Source organism: Narcine bancroftii, chromosome 1 (genome assembly GCF_036971445.1).
Source record: "Narcine bancroftii isolate sNarBan1 chromosome 1, sNarBan1.hap1, whole genome shotgun sequence".
NCBI classification, from domain to species: domain Eukaryota; kingdom Metazoa; phylum Chordata; class Chondrichthyes; order Torpediniformes; family Narcinidae; genus Narcine; species Narcine bancroftii.
Genome location: NC_091469.1, coordinates 123,086,645 through 123,109,500, shown reverse-complemented (window position 1 = coordinate 123,109,500; position 22,856 = coordinate 123,086,645). Strand labels below are relative to the sequence as shown.

The window sequence follows — 22,856 nt, the reverse complement described above, 5'->3', positions numbered from 1 at the left end:
CAAAGCTGACAAACTTTTGGAAGACTGTCTGGTCAAAGGAGAAGGCTGGCTGTCTGAAAGGTGACCTGAAAGAAAGAGGATCATCTGGAGAACCCTGAAGGGGAAAAATTTCGTCAGCAAGACCGATTGACAAGGAATCAGTTGCGGATATCCTGGAAGAGGAACCATTTTCCTGTTAAGCACCCAAGACTGGTGAACTTTGTTAATGCTAACTTCTGTGCACAGTACAAGAATTGCCTGCAACCAGTGAGATTGGACTGTGATCCAAAGAACTTTTCTAATTTTAAATATACATTACACACACCTGCGTTTAGTATTAGAGTGGGGGATTAAGTAGGTTAGTTAGGTTAAGAAGGTAGGTTAAGTAATAAGCTTAATTCTGTTTTCTTGTTCAAATATAATTAAAAACTACCTTTGTTTAAATAACCCTGTGTTGTGGTGCATATCTATTGCTGCTGGTTTGTGGGGTCCTCTGACTCTATAACAGTTGCACTAACTGCTATGCTAAAGCCAGATAACAACTCTCAGATACCTCCTCTTACTTACCCTTTCAAAAGGACCCCACCAAAACTCATCAAACCATGGTCTCACTCACTATCTCTGAACTCATAACTTTTTCTCATCTCCCTTCCACAGCCTCCAACCTTCTTTCCCAAACCGCATTGCCTGGTTCTACTTCCAACCCAAGATCCACAAACCCAATTGTACCATTGGACCCATCGTTTCTGTGCCCTCCTGCCCCACTGAACTGGTATCTGTTTACCTTGAATACGGTCCAGTCCTTCCCCATCTCCATACATGATACCGCACATGCCTTCTCTGAACTCGACTGTGTTGCACTGAAGACCTCAAAACCCTTCATTTCTTCCTTGACAATAGACACAACCAGTCCCCCTCCACCACCACCCTCCTCTGGCTGCCAGAACCTGTCCTCACCATCAATAACTTCTTTGAAATCCCACTTTCTCCAAGACAAAGGGGTAGCCATGGGTACCCATAGGGACCTCAGCTATGCCTGTCATTTTGTTGGCTACATGGAGAAATCCATGCTACCATCCTACACAGGCAAGGCTCCTCATGTCTTCCCCCGCTTCATTGATGACTAATTTGATGCTGCCTCATGCTTGTCAACTTTATCCACATTGCTGCCAAGTTCCACCATGACATCTTGGGAGACAAATTCTTGACAGCCATTGTCCTCCATTTCCATCACATCTGGTCCCAGGATGACATCTTCCATGCGAGATCATCTGAGATGCCCTCCTTCTTCAAAAAACATGGCTTCACCTCTACTATCATCAACTTGGCCCTCACCCACATCCCTTCATTACCTGCACATCTGCCCTGGCTCCTTCTGCCTTCACACCAGCAAGGACAAGACTGTCATCCGCACCTAAACCCCATTAGCCTCCACATCCAATATACCATTCTCCTGCCCCATCCATCACCCATTTCAATTCTCAACCCCATTCCTATGCTGACATGTTTATCTGTAGTCTCATGCATTGCCAAACTGAGACCTCCCTCAAAATGGAGGAACAACACCTTGGTGTCCTCCAACCAGATAACATTAACATCAACTTTTCCTTTTTCTGTTAGCTCCATCCCCCCCATCTCTCCCCTTTTGCTATCCCTATTTCTCCTTTCCTCTTGCTCTTTCTCTCTGTCTTCCCCTCTCCCAGAGCCACCCCCATCAATTCTTACCTTTCCTCTTTTGTCCTCTTATCCATGTCCAATTATGAACATTTTTCTATTGGCTCCTGCTCCTCCCCCTGCCCTTTCTTCCCTTCTCCCCAGCCTTTTTATTCAGGAACCTGCTTGCCTTTTGCTCATACATTAAAGAAGTACTCAGGCCTGAAAAGTTAGTAGTTCATCTTTACCTCCTCCTCCTACTTGATGACTTCCTCCAGCAATCTTGTGTTTTTACTACAATCACAGCATCTGCAGATTTTCATGATTCACACCAGAATTCTTCAACTCACTCATGGACCTAATATCCTTCTCTTATACTTGTTATACAAAATTAATGGACAATGAAGATTTTGCTTCCCCATGGATAAAATTCAACAAACATGGGAATTGGAATTTCAACTAACATTATCTCCTGAAACATGGGGAAGAATTACTAGACCAGTTAATACTTCTTCACTTTGTGCATATCATTCTTTAATACAGTTTAAAATAGTTCATAGAGCTTATATGTCTAAAGATAAACTAGCTCGTATCTTTCCTAATACGAGCTCTACTTGTGATAGATGCAATAATAAGGTGGCTTCATTGACTCATATATTTTGGTCATGCATTGGTTATAGCTTTTTCTACACTATTAACTAGAAAACCCATTTTACTTAAATGGTAAGACTCTGATTTTCCCTACTTTATTTCAATGGATTTCTCATATTATGTCTCTCTAAAATCTAGAAAAAATCAGAAGTCGTACATTAGATACAACTATTAAATATGAAGAAATTGAAGGCTTTTTCAGGTGCATTCTCTGCTAAGAAAGCACCTGAAGAAGAAGCAGCCCATTAAATTGCCATTCAGGTGGCAGTGTTGAAAGCACAATGGTGGCCACCTGAAGGACACAGCTTCACCGGATGTGCCCAGTGTCAGCTGTGCTCCCGCCCACTGATGTGATGTCATTTTGAGTGCGACAAAAAGGAACACAGGATGATGGCAGACCCTGGGAAGGCAGGAGACATAATGATGATGATTTCAGCGTTTCTGTGTGTTCAGAATGAGATAAGGCAGATCCTTCGTAAGGCTATTTGTGCTGTTGAAACTCTTCAAGTGTCCTTGAGATCTGAAAATTGCATAGGTGCAATCAGGAGAAGGTTCCTGCAAAGGTTGAGGGTAAGAAGACACCAGTTAGCAGTCGAAAGGCATGTGGAGCGTAAATGCCGCAAACAAAGGCAAATGCCACTGGTCAGTCAATTAGCTATGGTGACACATCAGTCTCTCTGGAGGTTGAACCGACCCCAGGGTGCTGAGTTCTGGAGTAATGTCCTCACCAAATTTGATGATGCTGAGTGGAGGAGATACTTTCATATCTCCTGTGGCACCTTTCACTTTGTGCTGGAACTCATAGAACCTCACCTGAAGGTGCATAGACTGGACTTGCAGCAACCATTGTAGCCTGGACTTCGATTAGCTGTGGCTTTGTGGTGGCATGCCATCCCTTGTGAGTATTGATCCATCAGTACCATCTTTGGAATAGGCGTCAGCACCGTGTGCATGGTGGGGCAGGAGGTGACTGCCGCCTTGAGGAAGTTCCTCGGTAAACATTTAATCTCCCTGCCAAGTGGAACATGTCTCCAGGAGACCACTGATGGCTTTGCGCAAAGGGGATACCCAATGTGTGCTGGTGCCATTGATGGGTCACACATTCCCATTATCGCACCCAGCGTGGATGCTGCAGCCTACTACAATCGCAAAGGGTGACATTCGCTGTTTCTGCAAGTGGTGGTCGACTACAGATTCTGGTGAGTTAAGCCTCTATTGATCTTTATCACATCACATCTCAAATTACTATAACTTCACTGTAATTTCCATTCATGTTACAGCTTCTCAGATGTGTTTGTGGAGTGGCCAGGCGGCACGCACGATGCCCGAGTGCTTGCCAACTCTCCTCTGTATAGAAAAGCAGAGGACCAGGGCGGATATCTCTTCCCACGTGACGTGAGTGTTCACCCTTCAAAGCTCCATGTTTCAATATGTTATGCATGTTTGTTGTGTTAACGTTAAGGTGCATGAATTAACTACATTTCTGCATTGTTATGCCTGCAGGTGTCCAAGGATGTTGAAGTTGAAGTGGAAGTTCCAGCGCATCTTGTGGGTGATGCGGCAATACCCCCTACGAAGCTGGCTGATGAAGGGGTTCACACAGCACCGAGTACTGGATCCGGATCAGCAAAGATTTAACAAGGCCCTTAATTCTGCAAGGATTGTGGTGGAACATGTGTTTGGCCATCTAAAAGGCCGCTGGCGGTGCCTGTCCAAGCGTCTAGATATCTCTACTGCTTTAGTCCCAGATGTTGTGTTTGCCTGCTGTGTACTGCACAATATATGAGATTAACAAGGAAGACTTCCCTTCAGAGTGGACATCAGTTGAAGCAGATGGTCCTGCACCTAAGAGCGCAGATTGTCTTGATCAGCAGGCCCATGGGCACCAGGCCATCCATTCTGCCATTATGTCCATCCTGTAAGCGTATGTCCCTGCTACCCAGCTCCCCATTTTCCACAACTTGTTCTCCCCTCCACCTTCCCCACCCAATGCGGTGACATGAGCCTGCTGCCTGGCATGTTATGTGCTCTCGGGAATGAATGGGTGCATATAAATGAAACATGTGACTTGTGTGCTTATCAAAAATTTAATAAAAGACGTTCTTTGAGAAATCACATTGCTTCTTAAATATCTGAGGAAGATATCACAATTTTAACATTTCACATCATGCTTAAACTTGAAGTAAACCATGGAATGGACAAATAACAGTGCAAATCCACTCCCACTTGAACACCGCAGAATGAACAGCAAACACAATAAACACAAACATCCTGCACCATAGCATCTCACTGCTGAATATTTACATCCTTAAAGTATCACACAGAACATTGCACTTCTGAGGGGCTTCATGAACAACAAAAGTGAACAGCGAATTAGCAGCATTAAGGATGTTTAGTCCGACACAAACCTCATTCCAGCATTGAGAGGAACGAGTTGGGGGGGGGGAAATGAGGAACCTGTCCTGGACCCCAGCATCTCAGTCATGCCAAAGCGTCCACTACTGTGATGCACTGGTGTGGAATGAAATGGCATACTGGATGGAGGGGCCAGGTACATGGGATTAGGCTGACCATATGACTGTGGGAATGGAGATAGGGAGGACTCCATTCGCGTGACCAATCTGTTGAAGATGAGTGACTGCCTGTCCACTGCGGCACTCAGTCCCCACGGGGAAGCTGCAAACTCAAACATCGACTGGGCATGCTTCTCCATTTCAGAGCGGCGCATTGCTTCCTCGTCCTCCCTCAGGTCGGCGAGCATGACTCTCTTGTGATCCAGCGCCTCCTCTGCACGCTGGCAGTCTCTCTCACTGTCCTCCCTGTCAAGTGCCAACATCATTGCCTGGAGCTCCTTCGTGAGAACCTGACCCTTGGTCAGTCGCTGGCGCTTGCGTCTGGAACCAAAGGCTGTGGGTGGAAACCGGAAAAGTGCATCACATTGGACTTAATCCATAAACACAACCTCAAATGCTACTGTACCTGTGTTCTCTGTTGAGAATGCTGCCTCGCCACTTCCAGGAACAGTGACCTCTGCGCTTCCTCTCTCGAGGCATGATATCTGCTTTATATTATAAACTATTGAATATGAAAGCAATTTCTTTAAGTGGAATTAAAACTGAATGGAAGAATGATCTGAATATCGCTTTCTCAGATATCAATTTTTGGCCTGATTTGCGATTCATCATTGTGCACTTGGCATAGTCTTATTCAATTCAAAGTGCTACGTCATGTACATTCTTTCAAAGACAAACTTACTTGAATCTATTCTGCTCTCAGTTCACTTTGTGACAAATGCAAAATATTCAATGACTCTTTGTTACATATGTTTTGGATTTGCCCTAATTTGTAAAAATATTGGACCAACATTTTTAGAAGTTTTTTGATCATATTTAGGATCACTTTAGATCCATGTCCGGTAATTGCACTATTTAGTTTTTCTAAAGATATAAATATTATTTTATCTTCTAATCAAAGACAGGTTATAACATTCTCCACTCTATTAGCAAGAAGAGCAATTCTATCAAAATGGAAAGATGAGTTCCCACCTCCAACCTCAATGGCTATTAGATATTAAAACTAGAAAAAAACAGGCATAATGTCATGAAAATCAAGATTTATTTTGATAAGATGTGGGACCCATTATAGCTCACTTCCATAATTTGACTAAGTAGGTGGGATGATGGACTTGTTTGGATCCCCTGAGGCTGCTTGTTCAGATTTAACACTACATACAATATGAATTTTGACTTTGATTGCTGTGGGTTTGAATTTTTTTCTTTTTTCTTACTTATCTCTTATAATATTGTACATATTACCATTTATTGGATTTAGAATTAAGTAATATTGTTACTGTATCATATGTTATTATTTGCAAATCAGCAAAGGTTTCATTGCAATTGATTTACCACTTTTTTTGTTTGTTTTTTTTCTGATGAAACTCAATAAAAATAATTTTAAAAGAAAGAAAATTCATTTACTGTATTCACACTTGGACTTCTTCCCTGCTGAGATGTTGGTGCAGTCAATGCAGAACATGGTGAAAGGTTTCACCAGGAAATTGCAAGCATAGAAAAGTGGTATCAGGGTAACTGGAATCCATCAGTGCTGGCCAACTATTGTTGGACGTTAACATGAGAGGCATCAGATGCTGAGTGCAAATGAAAATCCGTGGCAAAACATTTTTAGGTCAATTAAACAAATGCAATGTGTCAGCATCATTATGCAATTAAACATGTTAAATTCAATTAAAGTTCATTCAATGTTTCTCCAACTTCCTACAAGATACAGCAAATCTAAAATTATATTTGTATCAGCTTGAAGTTTTCTATTATAATCCCCAATTTTTTTTTAGGAAGCAAATCTTTTGAAAAAAAATTGTTTTCCAGTGTAATTAAACCTCATTACTTGGAAGAATAAAATGTGTTATTTTCTATCATTTCTTTGCGACAGTGATTTTATGACTTTAATGTCCCTTGAAAGAGCATGGTGATACAACAGTTTGTGTTAATGACAAACAACTTAAAGGTCCCAAGTTTGATCTTGACTTTGAGTGTTGTCTGCTGTAGAACTTCGTGTGTTTCCTTTGGTCTCGAGGTTTCCTGCCTCATACCAACATATTGGTGAGTTAATTGGCTATCAAAAAATAACCCTTTATTGGCAAAAAAATTAAAGGAAAATTAATGCACATGTATGAAATGGAATAAATTGCAGGGCACAGGGAGTCAGAGGGGGAGATGAGACTAACAAGATTACTCTTCCACACCATCATATACCAAATACCCATCTATTGTCATTAATAGATAAAATAAGATCATATTACATGCACTACTTATGGATTTGTAGTTTAATATCAACATTGCTGCATTGTGTACACAGCTCAATCATTCAAAGCTGTTTATCTGAACAGTAGGAGCTCCCCCCACAGGTCATACTGTTAAAATATTGTACCACTGCTCCTTACTATGTATGGATAGAAACACACTGTGGACTTCTTCCATAACTAATTTGTGAGACAAAATTGATTCAGCCACAACTATGGCACTGTGTTAAATTTTTGTCACCACCCTTTAGCAAGGATATGAAGGCTCAGAATAGGATGAAGAAAAGATTTACCAGAATGGTTCCTGAGATAAAGAATATGCTACAGAGAAAAAGAATTGTTATTGATTGAGCAGAAAAGATTGATGGGAGATGTGATTGAGATTTTCAAAATAAAAAGACATTATAGACCAAAGGAAGCTGACACATTTGTGGAAGTGTCAAGAATGAAAGGACATAAACTAATGGCGACTGACCAAAGAACCAAAGGGAAAATAAGAAAAAAATACTCAGCAAGTAACCAGCACCTAGAATATAATGCCTGACAGGATGGAACATTCAGCATACAGCGCAGGAGCATGTTGCTCTTTGAGCCACATGTCTGTGCTGAACATGATGCCTATTCAATCAGAACTTTGTTACTTAAACATGATACATATCCCTCCATAACTTGCATATGCACGTGTCTATCTTAAAGCCTCCTAAACGCTTTTATTGTATCTGGTTCCACCATAACTCCTGACAGTTGATTCCAGGCACATGAGTAATAAAATATACTTGCCCTCACATCACCTCAAATGCATGATCTCGAATATGTGACATTTTTACTTTTGATATTTTATAAACTTCTATCAGGTCATACCTCTGTCTCTGATGCACCAGAGAAAACAACCCAAGTTTGTCCAAACTTGCATTATAGCTTCCAATGGTAAAGTAAGATGATTTTCAAAATGGAATCAGATTAATATTTTAAAGAAAATTGACTAACATTTGAAGAATAGCATTACAATTTTAGACTACAGTCTTTGGGACTGAATATTGGATTGAACAATTTCAGATAAGATTCCCACTTAGAGCACCTCAAACAGATCTCCTACAGCCTCAACCCTTTCTATTTTTCCTGCTTGTTACACAATTATGTTTTGGATATTTTTTTTATCCTTCTCCTTTTTTCACTTTGTATATTTATCTTCAATGTTTTTAGTTTAGATGATGATATTTCTTTGTGTTATGTGTAATAAATTAAAATATTGTAGCAGAACCAATAATAAATGGCTTTTGACCATACAGATAAAAAGCAAAATCAAATCTGTTGACACTGGCAATTCTGTAATAGCTACTGAACACACATTATGCCATGCAGCATCTTGAGGTGGGTGGGGTTTGTAGAACTGGCGTCCTTCAACAGAGCAGAGTGGGAATAAGTGTAGTCAGTACAGTTAAATCCAAAACTTCCACCTTCCCTGATGGTGCAGCATCCGGCTCCGCCAGCGATGATCGCAGCGTGTTCCCCAAGCATCTGGACCACACCCCACCCCAGGCAGCTATGGGGCGTGCAAGACCTCCTTGACCACCAGGGGCCGCTTCAGCCCTGGAGGATGAATCCCCACCCATCCAATACACCCATCTTGCACGTCGACCCTGGCCCCCTCGGCCACCCCTCCACGCGGCACAACACCAGTCACACAGACCCTTGCCGCCAGCCCCCCCACTTCCCCTCCTCCGACCAGTGACACGGAGCCAGTCCTGAGACGGTCACACAGACCCTGGCGGCTGACGGATCATCTCAATCTGTAAATATTGTATTTTGTATAGTGGGTACAATTCCTTTTTACTGCCCCCTGGGACAATTTTAAAGAAGGGGGTGAATATGGTGGTACACCACCGGCCTACTGCAGGGGGAAACCTCTGTACCTGCAGGAGTGTACCGCCGGCCTACTGGATTCAAACATGGATAAAACTGGGAAAAAAATTAACAGAAAGAACAAAGTAACCAAATTTATAATTAAATCGATGCAAGAAATGCAACTTTTGGATATATGGAGGAAACAACACCCAAAGGAAAAGGAATATTCATATTATTCGGGTAGACATAAAACATACTCAAGAATAGACCTATTCCTTTTATCAGCTCGCATGCAAGAGAGAGTTAGAAAAACAGAATATAAAGCTAGAATATTATCGGACTACTCACCCTGATATTGACAATAGAGTTAGAGGACATCCCTCCAAGAATGTATAGATGGAGATTAAACTCCATGCTACTTAAAAGGCAGGATTTTAGAGAATTCATTGAAAGACAAATTAAAATGTACTTTGAAATAAATACGGAATCAGTGAAAGATAAGTTTATACTATGGGACACAATGAAAGCGTTCATCAGAGGGCAAATAATAAGCTATGTAACCAAGATGAAGAAGGACTACAATCAGGAAACAGAGCAGTTGGAAAGGGAAATAGTAAACATAGAAAAAGAATTAGCAATGAAGGAAGACACAACTAAAAGAAGAGAATTGGCAGATAAAAAAATAAAATATGAAACACTACAAATATACAAGGTGGAGAAGAACATAATGAAGACAAAACAGAAATATTATGAACTAGGAGAAAAAACGCGCAAAATTCTAGCATGGCAGCTTAAGACAGAACAAACTAAGAGAATGGTATTGGCATCAAGGAAAAAAGACAAACAAATCACATATAATCCAACGGAGATTAATGAAAACTTCAGAGAATTCTACGAACAATTATACCAAACTGAAAACGAAGGGAAAGAAGACAAAACAGATGAATTTTTAACCAAAATTGAACTACCAAAATTACAAATAGAGGAACAAAATAAATTAACAGAACCATTTGAAATAGTAGAAATACAACAGATAATAAAAAAAACTACCAAATAATAAAACACCAGGAGAGGATGGATTCCCAATAGAATTCTATAAAACATTTAAAGATTTATTAATTCCTCCCCTCCTGGAAGTAATCAACCAGATTAATAAAACACAAAGCTTACCAGATTCATGTAAAACAGCAATAATTACAGTAATACCAAAGACAGGGAAAGATCCACTCATACCAGCATCATATAGACCAATATCTTTACTTAACACAGATTATAAGATAATAGCTAAACTATTAGCAAGCAGATTAGCCAACTATGTGCCAAAAATAGTAAATCTAGACCAAACTGGATTTATTAAAAAAAGACGAACAACAGACAATATTTGTAAATTTATTAACTTAATTCATGCAGTAGAAGGGAATAAAGCTCCAACAGTAGCAGTTGCTTTAGACGCAGAGAAGGCCTTTGACAGAGTAGAATGGAATTATTTATTCAAAGTATTACAAAACTTCAGTTTACCAGAGAAGTATATTAATTGGATTAAAGCATTATATAAGGGGCCATTGGCGAAAGTGACAGTAAATGGATATATATCAAAGCAATTTAACTTAAGCAGATCAACAAGGCAGGGATGCCCACTATCACCCTTATTGTTCGCGTTAGCCATAGAACCACTAGCAGAACTGATAAGAACAGAAAATAAAATAAAAGGGATAGATATAAAAGACAAGGAATATAAAATCAGTTTATTTGCAGATGATGTTATAGTATACTTAACAGAACCAGAAATATCAATAAAAGAATTACATAAGAAATTGAAGGAATATGGAGAAGTGTCGGGTTACAAGATTAACGCAAATAAAAGTGAAGCAATGCCAATGAATAATGCGGATTTCTCAAAATTTAAGAAAGAATCACCATTCAGATGGCAAATGCAAGCAATACAATACCAGGGTATACAAATAAATAAAAACCTCGGTCATCTATATAAACTCAATTATTATCCACTAATGAAAAAATTACAGGACGACTTAGAGCATTGGAAAGACTTACCACTAACACTAATAGGAAGGATAAACTGTATTAAAATGAACATTTTCCCAAGGATACAATACCTATTTCAGGCATTGCCAATACACTTGACGGAGAAAATCTTCAAGGAGTTAAAGAAAATAATGAGGAAATTTTTATGGAAAGGGGGGAAACCGAGGATAGCACTAGATAAATTAACAGAATGGTATAAACAAGGAGGCTTACAACTGCCAAACTTTAAAAATTATTATAGAGCCGCACAATTAAGATACCTATCAGATTTTTATCAAACAAGGGTAAAGCCAGATTGGACTAGGTTAGAACTAGATAAAATAGGGGAGAAGATACCTGAACATATTATATAAATGGGATGAAAAATTGGTACAACGTAGGAATTCTCCAGTATTACATCATCTGCTCAATATCTGGAAGAAGATTCATGTAGAAAGGAATAAAACAAATTACCAATTACCAAAACTAATACTGACGCAAAATCAGCTAATCCCTTTTACAATAGATAACCTTTCCTTTAGAGAATGGGAGAAAAAAGGGATCAAAAGAATAGAAAATTGCTTTTCAGGAAATAAATTACTATCCTTTGAACAAATGTAGGATAAATATAATATAACTCAAAATACAGTGTTGGCATACTACCAACTGAAATCCTACTTGAAGGACAAATTGGGAAGCAGTCTGAGCTTACCAGAGGGAAGTAATTTTGAATATGTGATTACAGACACAATGATAATCAAAAAATTTATAACAAACATGTATATTAAACTGCAAGAAAAGGAGAATGAGGAAACAAATGGTAAAACTAAACAAAAATGGGAACAAGATTTAAACATAAAGATAAAGAAGGAAGCATGGGAGAAGTTATGCTCTGGAACTATGAGAAATACAATAAACATGTGGTTACGTATGATACAATATAACTGGATACACGGCTATACATTACACCTCAAAAGTTAAATAATGGGACCCAACAGTATCTGACAGATGTTTTCGTTGTAAAAAGGAAATAAGAACATCAATTCATCCAATATGGACATGTGAGAAAGTGAAAAAATTTTGGGAAGATCTAAACCTGATATTAAATAAAATCACAAAAAGCAATATACCAAAAAACCCAGAGATCTTCCTCCTAAGTAACATAAAAAACAAAGAATTTGGACTTGATTTGGATGGTGCACAAAAAAGATTTGTTAGGATAGCCCTAGCTGTAGCAAAAAAATGTATTATGTCAGCCTGGAAATTAGAAGATAACTTGAGAATACAACAATGAATAAATGTATTCCACTAGAAAAAAGAACATATAATTTAAGAAATAATATTACAATATTTGAACAAATATGGGAGCCATACATGAAACACAATAGAGAAAACCTACCGGGGACATCTACCACCTAAAATGACAGAAGGAGAAGGAAATGAAAAGAATTGACTCAGTGGAACTTCTTGTTTATTTTTATTGAGTGACAACATTGTTTGACGGGTTTAATGTATCTTAGATTCTGAACTTTAAGTGAATGGGAGGGGAGGTAGGGAGGGTGGGATGGGAAGAGGGAGGGGGGGGAGAAAACGACACTGTATATATTTGAAAAGAAAAATGTATGTATCTTGATCAATGTGGTTTATAGTGTGAAAAATAAAAATTTTTAAAAAAAGAACTTACATTTTCATTATTATCAACATTGTTAACATTTTTAAAACTTGTTTTGTGTGTTCACATTTACATACACTAAAACTTGAAGAATGTATAAGACAGCACTACATTCTATAACAGGAGTCGTTAAATTTGCTCCATGAATCTCTTAGGAGGATTCACGTGTCTTGACAGTCTCCTGATGGATTGTCTTTGAATATGAGCTGTTGCCTCAGACAATGTCATCTCAGATGTGCATTCAGGTTGTTCAACAGTATCCGTCTTTCCATCTACTGTGGCTGGTCCCATTTGCAGATCTCGACAATTTCTTCACAAAACAGCACCTTCATCTGTCTAAATGGTGTATGATTTTGGCTGGACTTCACTAAGGACAGTTCGCTTCTGAGTCCGTAAGTTTGTTTTTTTTTAGCCTTACTTTGTCAGTGTAGAGTTCCGGTAGGTTTTTGTTCCTCTGCCAAAGTAATACTTTTGCTTTTCTTTCTGTTATTCTTTGAATTTCCTCACCTTCTCTCCCTCTTTTGTCTTTAGGAGGTTCTCCTGAATAGGTAGGTTTGACCTTAGTCTACGTCCCATAAGGAGTTGTGCTGGTGACATACCATACTCAAGCAGCAATGTGCGGTATACTAGCATGCTTTGGTAGAAGTCTGTTCCACTGTCTTTTGCCTTGTTCATCAGTCTTTTCACTGTCTGTACTGATTTTTCCACTAGACCATTGGACTATGGAAAATGAGGACTTTGTGTAATATGTACAAAGTTCCATTCTTTGGCAAACTGTCGGAACTTTAAATTGCAAAACTGGGGTCCATTGTCTGTTAAGACCTCGCTTGCCACACCATGTCTGGAGAATATGGCTTTCATACCTATTATTACAGCATCTGCAGTGGTGGTGTTCAGTTTACACACCTCTGGATTTAGAGAGTATCAGTCTGTGACTACAAGATGGTCCTTCCCTTAACATTTGAACAGGCCAGCGCCTACCTTCTGGTAGAGTCTGTATGGTGCTGGGTGTGGCTTTAGTGGTTCTGCAGGATTGCTTGCTTGATATTTCCGGCATATTGTACAGTTTGACTCTTCATTGTTGATTCTTGTCCAGTGCGTCACCTCTCATACTATTTTCTTACACTTTCGATTTCAAGATGTCCTTCATCGATCTTTTTTAGCATCTCTTTTGTCAGACTCTTGGGGATAAGGATTTTACTTCCTTTGTAGATGATATTTTCAACCACTGATAGTTCCGCCCTGCAGTTCCAGTACTCTGAAACATCAGGTGAGCAGTCCTACTTCATGTTGGGCCATCCATCCAAGATGTTTTTTCTCAGTTGTTTCAGTGTTTCATCTTTGCTTGTCTCTGACTTTATGAGCTCCATTTTTGCATCTGATATGGACTTGTGATTATGTCCATGAAGGCATTCACGTCTTCATGGGCTCTCTCATATTAACAACTCTACACAGCGGGTCTGCTGTGTACATTAGCTTACCTTGAGCATACGCCACATTGTAGAGCGTTACAGCCTAATCATCATTCTTTGTATTCTCAGTGGACATTCATTTAATGGCTTTGGAACAATGCAATCAAGGGCTTATAGTCAGTCTCTACACTGATTGCTTGTCCTGACACAGACTGATGAAATCTTTCACAGATGTATGTGATGCTGAGCAGCTCCTTTTCAATTTAAACGTATAGCGTCTCCATGTCTGTCATTAAGTGTGATACATACACAATGGGTTGCCAGCCATCATATTTTTGCAAAAGAACTGCACCGAACTTCATGTGACGCGTATGATGATATCTTGATGGGTCTCGTTGGGTCGCAAAACCTTAGAACTGGTTCCTCTGTGAGCAGTTTCTTTAGTTTGCTCCATGACTTTTCATGGTCATGACTCCACTCCCATTCAATGTTCTTTTCTGTTAGTCTTCTCAATGGAGCCATCTTTTCTGAGAAGTTGGATATGAATTTACTTGTATAGTTGACCATTCCATTAAACCTCTGTATGTCCTTTTTGCATTGTGGCCTTGGCATGTTCCCAATGGCGAACACCTTTCTGGGACCTGGTCTGATGCCCTCATTGCCAATAATATCTCCTACAAATGTTAGTTTTGTCACCCCAAGCTGGCATTTCTCTCTATTCAGCTTCAGGTTTGCTTTCCTTATTGCTTCCAGCACTTTCCTTAGTCTCTCATCGTGCTCCAATCTTGTGGTTCCCCATACTATGATGTCATCCATTGAGGTATCAACTCTGTCTAGGTGCTCATAGACTATATGGATAGTTTTGTGATACACTTCAGGAGCTAAGACAATTCTGAATGGTAACCTTAGGAATCTGTATCTGCCAAATGGACTATTGAATGTGCACAATCTTGAACTTGCTTCATCCAGTTTGAACTGCCAAAATCCTGATGATGCATCTAACTTGCTGAAAAACTTTGCATTTGCAAACTGTGACATGATATCTTCACGCATCGGAAACTTAAAGTGTTCTCTCTTTATTGCTCTGTTTAGATCTCTTGGATCCAGGCAAATTCTAAGCTTTCTATTCTTTTTGTCCACAATGATGAGTGAATTCACCCATTCCATTGGCTCATCTATCTTCTGAATCACGTTCAGGCTTTCCATCCTGTCCAACTCTTGCTTTTAGTTGCTTTTGAAGTGCAAATTGAACTTTTCTGCATGGATATTTTATTGGTGGCACATGTCTATCCACCCTGATCGAGTGTTCTCTTGGAAGGCAGCCTAGACCCTGAAATAGGTAATTGTACTCTTTCATGAGTTCATCATAGACTGCCTCTCCTTCGCTTTCCACAGCGAGGATTCTTTTTACCACGTTCAGTTTCTCACAGGCTGTTAAACCTAGTATGGCCTGCACATCCTTTGGTACCACAATGAATGTTGTCCTTGTGTTTCACTTTGACCATGCATTCTCCTTGCACCGGTATATCAGTAGCTGAATATCCTGTCACCTTCACTTTTGTTCCATACATCTTTGGTCTCAGTCTAATCTTCTTAAAATCAGTCTCTGATATTATGTTAATTTTTGCTCCAGTAACCAATTTAACTGGAATATAGATGTCATTCACTTTTAATCTCAACATCCAGTCTCTGTTTTCTTTCTTGTTTTCAATCACAACATCTACATAGAATTCCTCTATTTTCCTTTCATCTACTGCATGAACCTTGCTTTGTTGCACTTGGTTCCTACAGGAATGGGCATAATGTTTGCTCTTGTTGCACATATTGCATGTTTTTGGTAGGTGTTGTGTACCACGTTGACGACATGGCTTTCGATTGTCCTTTTCATTTTTGTTCGCTGGCCATGCCTCTCTTTCCACTTTGGCGCTTTTTGCTAAACGGTTTATGTCTGTTCTTGCTCACTACATCCACGTTGCAGCTCATTTCACTGAACAGTTCTTTTGCCTGCAATTTTACAGTTTCTGTAGCCCTAGAGAGTTCTATGGCTTTTTCCAGGTCTAGATTTTGCTCTCTTAGCAGTCTTTCCCTGAGACTATTATCTGGAATACCACACACAAGTCTGTCATTTATCAGTAAGTCAGTCAGTCCATAAAATTCACATGTTTTGCTTCTGTTTTTCAATTCAGTCACATACTGATCAATACTTTCTTCTATTTTCTGTACACATGTGAAAAGTCTGTGCCTCTCAAACATCACGATATGTTTAGGGGGTATGCACTATGCCTCAAAATATTCCATTATTTTTTCCAGTTTCATTTCATCTCCTTCAGCAGCAAATGTGAAGTTATTATACACCTCCAGGGCTTGATGTAAGAAAACTTTACACTTTTCTCGTCGGCTCTGATTACCACGAAATACAATCAAAAATGCTTGTTTAAATCTGTTCCAATTTTCAGCCACATTACCTGTCAGCTGAAGTTTCGCTGGTGGATGTAATCCTTCCATATTTCTCTGTGTTTGCTTCTCTTTATTGATCAGTTGTTGACTTTAGATTTTACCTTTTAAAGTATTTCCTTCTAATTTCCTTCATCCCACTTCTGACACTATGTTTCATCTTGTATTTGTATGTGTGAGTTGTTAGACAACACATGGAGGAAGGAAAATGTTCTTTACTTTAAAGTTGATGTAAACAGCACTATGAGGCAGGCCATGAGGCTGCAAGTCTCCATTACAGACCTGCATACTGTGTGTCTTGCTCTATGTCAGCCCCTGGTGGCAGCCAAGTCTAATCAAACAGTTGTGGCGGCCCGCAATTGCGGAGATTGGGCCAGCACATCGCGCAGCAACAGATGCGGATAGAGATCACTAAAGCGACTCCCAGGACAATGAACCGGCAGGGGTAGAAGCTGGGGCAGCATCAGACCAACAGTCCTAAAATGGCATTGGTCAAGCTGACTCAGACAATCAGCAAAAACAGTGGGAACTTGAACAGTATAAAAGCAGCCTTTTCAGCCCTAATAAAGTGAGTGAGCTTAACCTGCCACACTGTGTGCCACCACTTTGTTGTGGTCGGCTACACAGTAAGGCATTGCATCTTCATTACACCTGGAATCAGCCTTTTGAACCTTCTCCGAACCCCTCTATCATCAGCATATCCTTATTTGAGGAACCCAAAACTTCTCACAATACTCCGTGAGGTCTCACCCGTGCCTTATAAAGCCTCTACTATTCTTCCCTGCTCTTATATTTTATTCCTCTTGAAATGAATGCCAGCATTGCATTTGCCTTTTTCACCACTGCAAGTTTACCTGGAAGGTATCATGCACAAACACTCCCAAGTCCTTTTGCATCCAGGAATTTTCAATTGTCTCCACATTTAGAAAATAGTCTGCCCATTTATTTCTTCAACCAAACTGGATGACCATACACATTTTGACACTGTATTTCATTTGCCACTTGAATGCCCATTCTCCTAATCTAAGTCCTTCTGGAGCCTCCCTGTTCCCTCAATACGCCACTTATCTTCTTATCATCTGCAAACTTGGGTACAAAGCAATTCATTCCATAACCTAAATGACTGATGTACAAAAGCAGTCCTAACATCGACCTGTATAGAACACCACTACCAACTGGCAACCAACAAGAATATGATCCTTGGAAGTAAATGTTGGAAGTTTAAATAAAAACAGAAAATGCTGTAAAATCTTTTTAGGTCAGGTAGGATTTGTGAAGAGAAAAAGAGGGTCAATGTTTTTTCTGAAATGTTAACTCTCCATTAATGCTGACTGTGTCTCCGAGTCTTTCTGACATTTTCCAATTTTATTTGAAGGACTTTGATTAATGGTTACTGTGGTCTTACTCCTGAAGAGGAAGTTGAGATAAGAATGGGAAAAGATGCACCAAATTAAGCTCAGGAAAAGGTAAAAAGTTACAAAAAGGTTGAATGAAAATTTCTAGCAATACACACACGAAAAAGTGTTGGAGGAAACCTGAGTATGGCAGAAAGTTTGGACTCATATGGTTTCCCAAGGCAACATTATTTGTTTGGTGTGAAACGCAAAAGACTGCAGACACTGTCATTGTAGTAAAAATGCTGGAGGAATTCAGCAGGTCTCTCAGCATCTATAGGAGGGGGATCAATTCTCACCTTTTCTCTACTATTCTTCAATCCATGTCTAATTATTGTCTTCTGCCTTGTTCCTCCTCCCACAGTCTTTATATTCAGGCATCTGCCTGTTTTTTTTGCTCATACCTTGATGCAGGCCAAAAATGTTAGGGCGGCATGGTTGGTGTAGCAGATAGCACAACATCTTTACAGCGCCAGAGATCGGGACTAGACCTGGGTTCCATTCCTGTGCTGTCTGTAAGGAGTTTGTACAATCTCTCCGTGTCTGTATGGGTTTTTTCCAGGGGCTCCAGTTTTCTCCCACTCTTCAAAAACATACTGGGGTGTACGTTAATGGGGTGCAAATTGGGCGGCACAGACTTGTAGAGCCAAATTGGCCTGTTACAGTGCTGTATGACGAATTTTAAAAAAATTAGTTATATATCTATACCTTCTATTTGTACTGCGGGAGATGCTGAGTTCCTCAAGAATTTCTGTGTATTTACCATTTGGTTGGTGAAAGTGAGAAGCACAAAGCAGAAGAAATTCAACAAAAATTAATGCAGGACAGAGGAGAATAGTAATGGTAGATGGAGCTTCTGTTTAGGATCATAAAATGTAAACAAAATCTGCAGATTCTGTAAATCTAAAATGGTAGAATGTTAAAATGCTAGAAACCCACTTTGACCATTAGAACAGAGAACATTACAGTACAAACCCTTTGGCCCTCAATGTTGTGCCAATCTATATATTTTTACCAGAAAAAAGTACTAAACCCTTCCTACCTTGTAACCCTCAATTTTTCTATCATTCATGTGTCTGTGTAAGAGTCTCTTAAATGCTACTAATGTTACAGCCTCCAGGAAGGCATTCCAGGCACCCACAACACTCCGTAAAAAAATTATTGCTGATGTCTCCCTAAATTTTTTTCCCTTCACTTTGTAGAGATGTCCCCTGGTGTTTGCTATTCCTGCCCTGGGGAAAAGGTGCTGGCTGTCCACCTTATCTATGCCTCTAAAATCTTATATACCTCTATTAAGTCTCTTTTTATCCATCTATGCTCCAAAGAGAAAAGGCTTATTTTCCAGTCCAGGAAACATCCTGGTAAATCTCTTCAGCACCCTTTCTATAACTTCCATGACCTTCCAATAATGAGGTGACCAGAAGTGAACACAATACTCTCAAGTGTGGTCTCACCAGAGATTTGTGCTCAGCCTGCTGGTTTGACCTTCCAAAATGCATCTCCTCACACTTATCCGGAATGAACTCCATCTGCCACTTTTCCACCCAACTCTGCATCTAGTTTATATCCTTTTTTCAACCTATGATATCCTTCAGCACTATCCATCCACAACTTCTAAAACCTCCATATCATCTGCAAACTTACTGACCCATCCTTCCACTTCTTCATCACAGAGCAGGGGACTCAGAACAGATCACTGTGAAACTCCACTAGTCACTGACCTCTGGGGAGTCTAAAGAGGGTTTCGTGGATCTCCAGTCAGTGTACTCCTTCTTTAGTTCCTATATGTTCTCTTGGGTCAGCAGCTTTGTGTTCAGCTTCTACATTCTCCTTCTGGTCCTCCTGTAAGTTACAAGAGGCATAAAGAAGAGAGTGGTCAGAGAACCCTGGTGTCACATCGATGGATCTCTGATTAACTTTGGTCATTGAGGATTCTGATGGTGGAAGGGTAGCAGCTGTTCCTGAACCTGGTGGTGCAAGTCTTGTGGCACCTATACCTCTTTCCTGATGGCAGCAGTGAGGACAGACTCACTGTTCTGGGTGTGCTGGGGGTGTGGGTCTTTGATGATTGCTGCTGCTCTCTGATGGCTGGGTTCCCTGCAGATGTACTCAATAGTGCATGTAACATTCTGGGCTGTGTCCACTACATTTTGGAGGGCTTTATGCTCAGGAGTATTGGTGTTCTCATAGCAGACCGTGATGCAGCCAGACAGCACACTTTCCACCACACCGCTTTAGAACTATGCCAGGGTTTCTGGTGTCATTCCAAACCTCCACGAACTCCTGAGGAAGTAGAGGTGCTGACAAGCTTTTTTCACGATGCCATTGGTGTGTTGGATCCAGGAAAGATCTCCCAAGAACTTACATTTGCTCACCCTCTCCAACTCTGATCCCCCAATGAACAGTGAATTGTAAACCTCTGGATTTTCTTTCCTGAAGTTAACAATCAGCTCCTACAAAGGAAGGAGATCAGTCAGCATACAGGATGGAGATTGAAAACTTGGCTGAATGGTGCATCAACCACAACCTTGCACTCACTGTCACTAAAACTAAGTAGCGGATTGTAGGGAACACCAATACCCCTGAACATGAAGCCCTCCAAAAGGTAGTGGACCCAGCCCAGGTCACCACAAATTTGGAGATGGTGTTATTGTCGTACCGAGCTACACAGTGATTGAGTACAGAAGGGGGCTAAGTCCCCAGCCCTGTGGTGCTCTGGGACTGATGGAGATTGTGGAGGTGAAGTTCTTACCAATCTTCACTGATTGTGGTGTGGAGGTGAGGCAATCCATGATCCAATTACACAGTGGGGTGTTGACTCCCAGGCCTTGGAGTTTGTGGATCGTTTTTGAGGGGATGATGGAGTTTGAGGGGTGCTGCTTTAATCTCCATTGATCACGTGTCTCCAGTCCACAATCCTGACCATTCAGCAGCAATCAACCTGAGTCCTCATTACTCTTCTTTTCTTTGACCATGTGGCTCGTTTTGGGATGCCTATGCAAAACTGATTTTACAGTATAATGAGGCAAGGGTACATTTCTGAAGCAATCTTCCCCTCTCCTCCACAGTTTATTAAATCTTCCTTTCCAACTCCAACTTTCCATTCTAGGCCATTCCTCATCAAGCTCCTGTGCACGTGGATCGCTCTCACGTGGTGGGTGGCAACGTCATCCTCGCGAACAGGACGGCGGCCGCTCGTCATGGAGCCTGGCCCGTGGTCCTCTGCGCCAGGGACGTCTGACGTCACGCTGCTGACGTGAGACGTGGCGTCCGCTCTGCTCGTTCTCACAATGTCGGCTGAATCGCCGCAGACCGTGGGGTAAGAAGCTGGGAAATGACGGCGTTCAAGTCATAGAGAGACCCCCCACCTCCCCGCCCCCCTCCTCCCTCTCCCTCTCTCTCTCTCTCTCTCTCTCTCTCTCTTTCTTTCTCTAGTGGCGTTCAGTCGCGGGGATGCGAGCGTCGGGAATTGGGGTGGCTGTGCGGCCGCCGCGCCGGGGTTCGTGGGTCCAAACTGATGCGTTGATGCCGCCTCGTCGATCTGGGCCCGAGCCGCCGAGGGAACTGGCGGTGACTTGAGGCCAAGCCGGGCCTAGTCGCAGGCACCGGCCATAGCTGGGCCTAACAACCGACGCCGTGGAAAGGCCGAATAGGTCAAAGAGGACTTGGGTCCAAGCAGTGAGTCGAGTAACTCGACTCCGGTCGGCTTGGAGGTGGTTGACTCGAGAAATCTTGGTGGAGAGGAGGTTGTCACGTCAGTTTGTTCTCCGGCTTTAACCCCTGCTGAAAGCTTTGCCCAAGTTTACAGTGAGAGTTTTTAATCTCTCTTTCCCCTCCGCATTTCGCCCATGTGATCGCGTCCATCCTACTTTTTGTTTAAAAAAAATCAACTTGGAACCTTTTAGGACACAACGGGATGAGCGACGTTCAAATGGACTCGCAGGGGAAAAAATAGAACTTCACCGCGCCCTTTAGTCTTTTTCTTTGCTGTAGTAGAACATTATAGCAATTGGAGTCATAATTCAGGAATAAAATGCCTATAGTCTCTTTGAACTGTAATTGAAGTTTTAAGAGGCCTCATATAGGTATTTATTTTTTTTGTGATTCTAGCATTTAGCAGTAGGGATGAAGTGAATTTATATGCAATTTTGAAAAAAGTAATTGACCAATTTTAAGGGTTTCTTGTAATCGAGAATGGGAAGCTATTTTGCACCTTGGAATGAACAGCATTTTGATAAAAATTTGCACAGCGGAATGATTTTTAACAAATCATTCTTTGATGCAATCTTACTTATCTAAACAAACTTGAGGTTAAAGTTGCATGTCGGTATGTGGGGGAAATTAGACAAGATGTTTACTCATTGGAGCTATTTAAGATTTTCTACATAATTTTTTAGGTATGTGCTAAAATTGGATTGCTTGATTTCTAAACTGGACAATGAGTGTACTTATGAGGAACTTCATACCTTAGGAAATCTGATTTTATTTTACTTTTTATTTCACTGATCTTCATTGAAGTAAATCCGCTGCACACTAATTTTTGATTGCATGGCAGTGTTTTGTCACACTTAGGAGTAATGCTCAAATCTGGAATAGAAAGAAGTGCAAATGTATTGAAATAGATTGGGGGAAATAATAGAACAGTACAGCATAGTGCAGGGCTTTGACCCACAATGTTCTGTCAATCTATGTAACCTACTCTATGACTGTGCCGTCTAACCCTTCCCTCCCTTACAGTCCACTATTTTTAGTGCATCCATGTGCCAAAAGAAGAATCTTAAATATCCATACTGTATCAGCTGTAGCCATTATCTGTGACAATAAATTTCAGGTACCCACTACTCCATTCATTAATCTGTTTTTTTTTTAAAACTTGCCCCAACATCACCCATAAACTTTCCTCCCCTCACCTTGTACAGATGTCCTCTGGTTTTTGTTATTGCTGCCTTGAGAGT

At 40.6% G+C, this 22,856-nt stretch overlaps 1 protein-coding gene and 1 long non-coding RNA gene across 9 annotated transcripts in view; one reads left to right on the top strand and one right to left on the bottom strand.

The window, feature by feature from the left end:
• Nucleotides 1-4,446: 4,446 nt before the first annotated feature.
• On the bottom strand, nucleotides 4,447-21,082 carry LOC138763607 (uncharacterized). The gene is made up of 3 exons (XR_011357681.1): nucleotides 20,654-21,082; nucleotides 19,623-19,743; nucleotides 4,447-5,190 (listed from the first exon to the last, which is right to left on the bottom strand). It is a non-coding gene; the product is annotated as an uncharacterized lncRNA (long non-coding RNA).
• A 30-nt stretch (nucleotides 21,083-21,112) lies between these two features.
• The window catches only part of LOC138763579 (KH homology domain-containing protein 4-like), a 100,874-nt gene continuing 99,130 nt past the window's right edge, over nucleotides 21,113-22,856 (top strand). For 3 of the 8 annotated variants that reach the window (XR_011357679.1, XM_069938039.1, XM_069938019.1), the window contains exon 1: nucleotides 21,113-21,220. Coding sequence is in view for 5 of the 8 variants with exons in the window: in XM_069938039.1 (XP_069794140.1) it covers nucleotides 21,192-21,220 (29 nt within the window). In the remaining 3 variants the exon portion in view is untranslated. Of the gene's footprint in view, nucleotides 21,221-21,340; nucleotides 21,648-22,604; nucleotides 22,733-22,856 lie in introns of those variants that run through there. The other 5 variants (XM_069938010.1, XM_069937986.1, XM_069937976.1 and 2 more) reach the window with 3 other exon arrangements.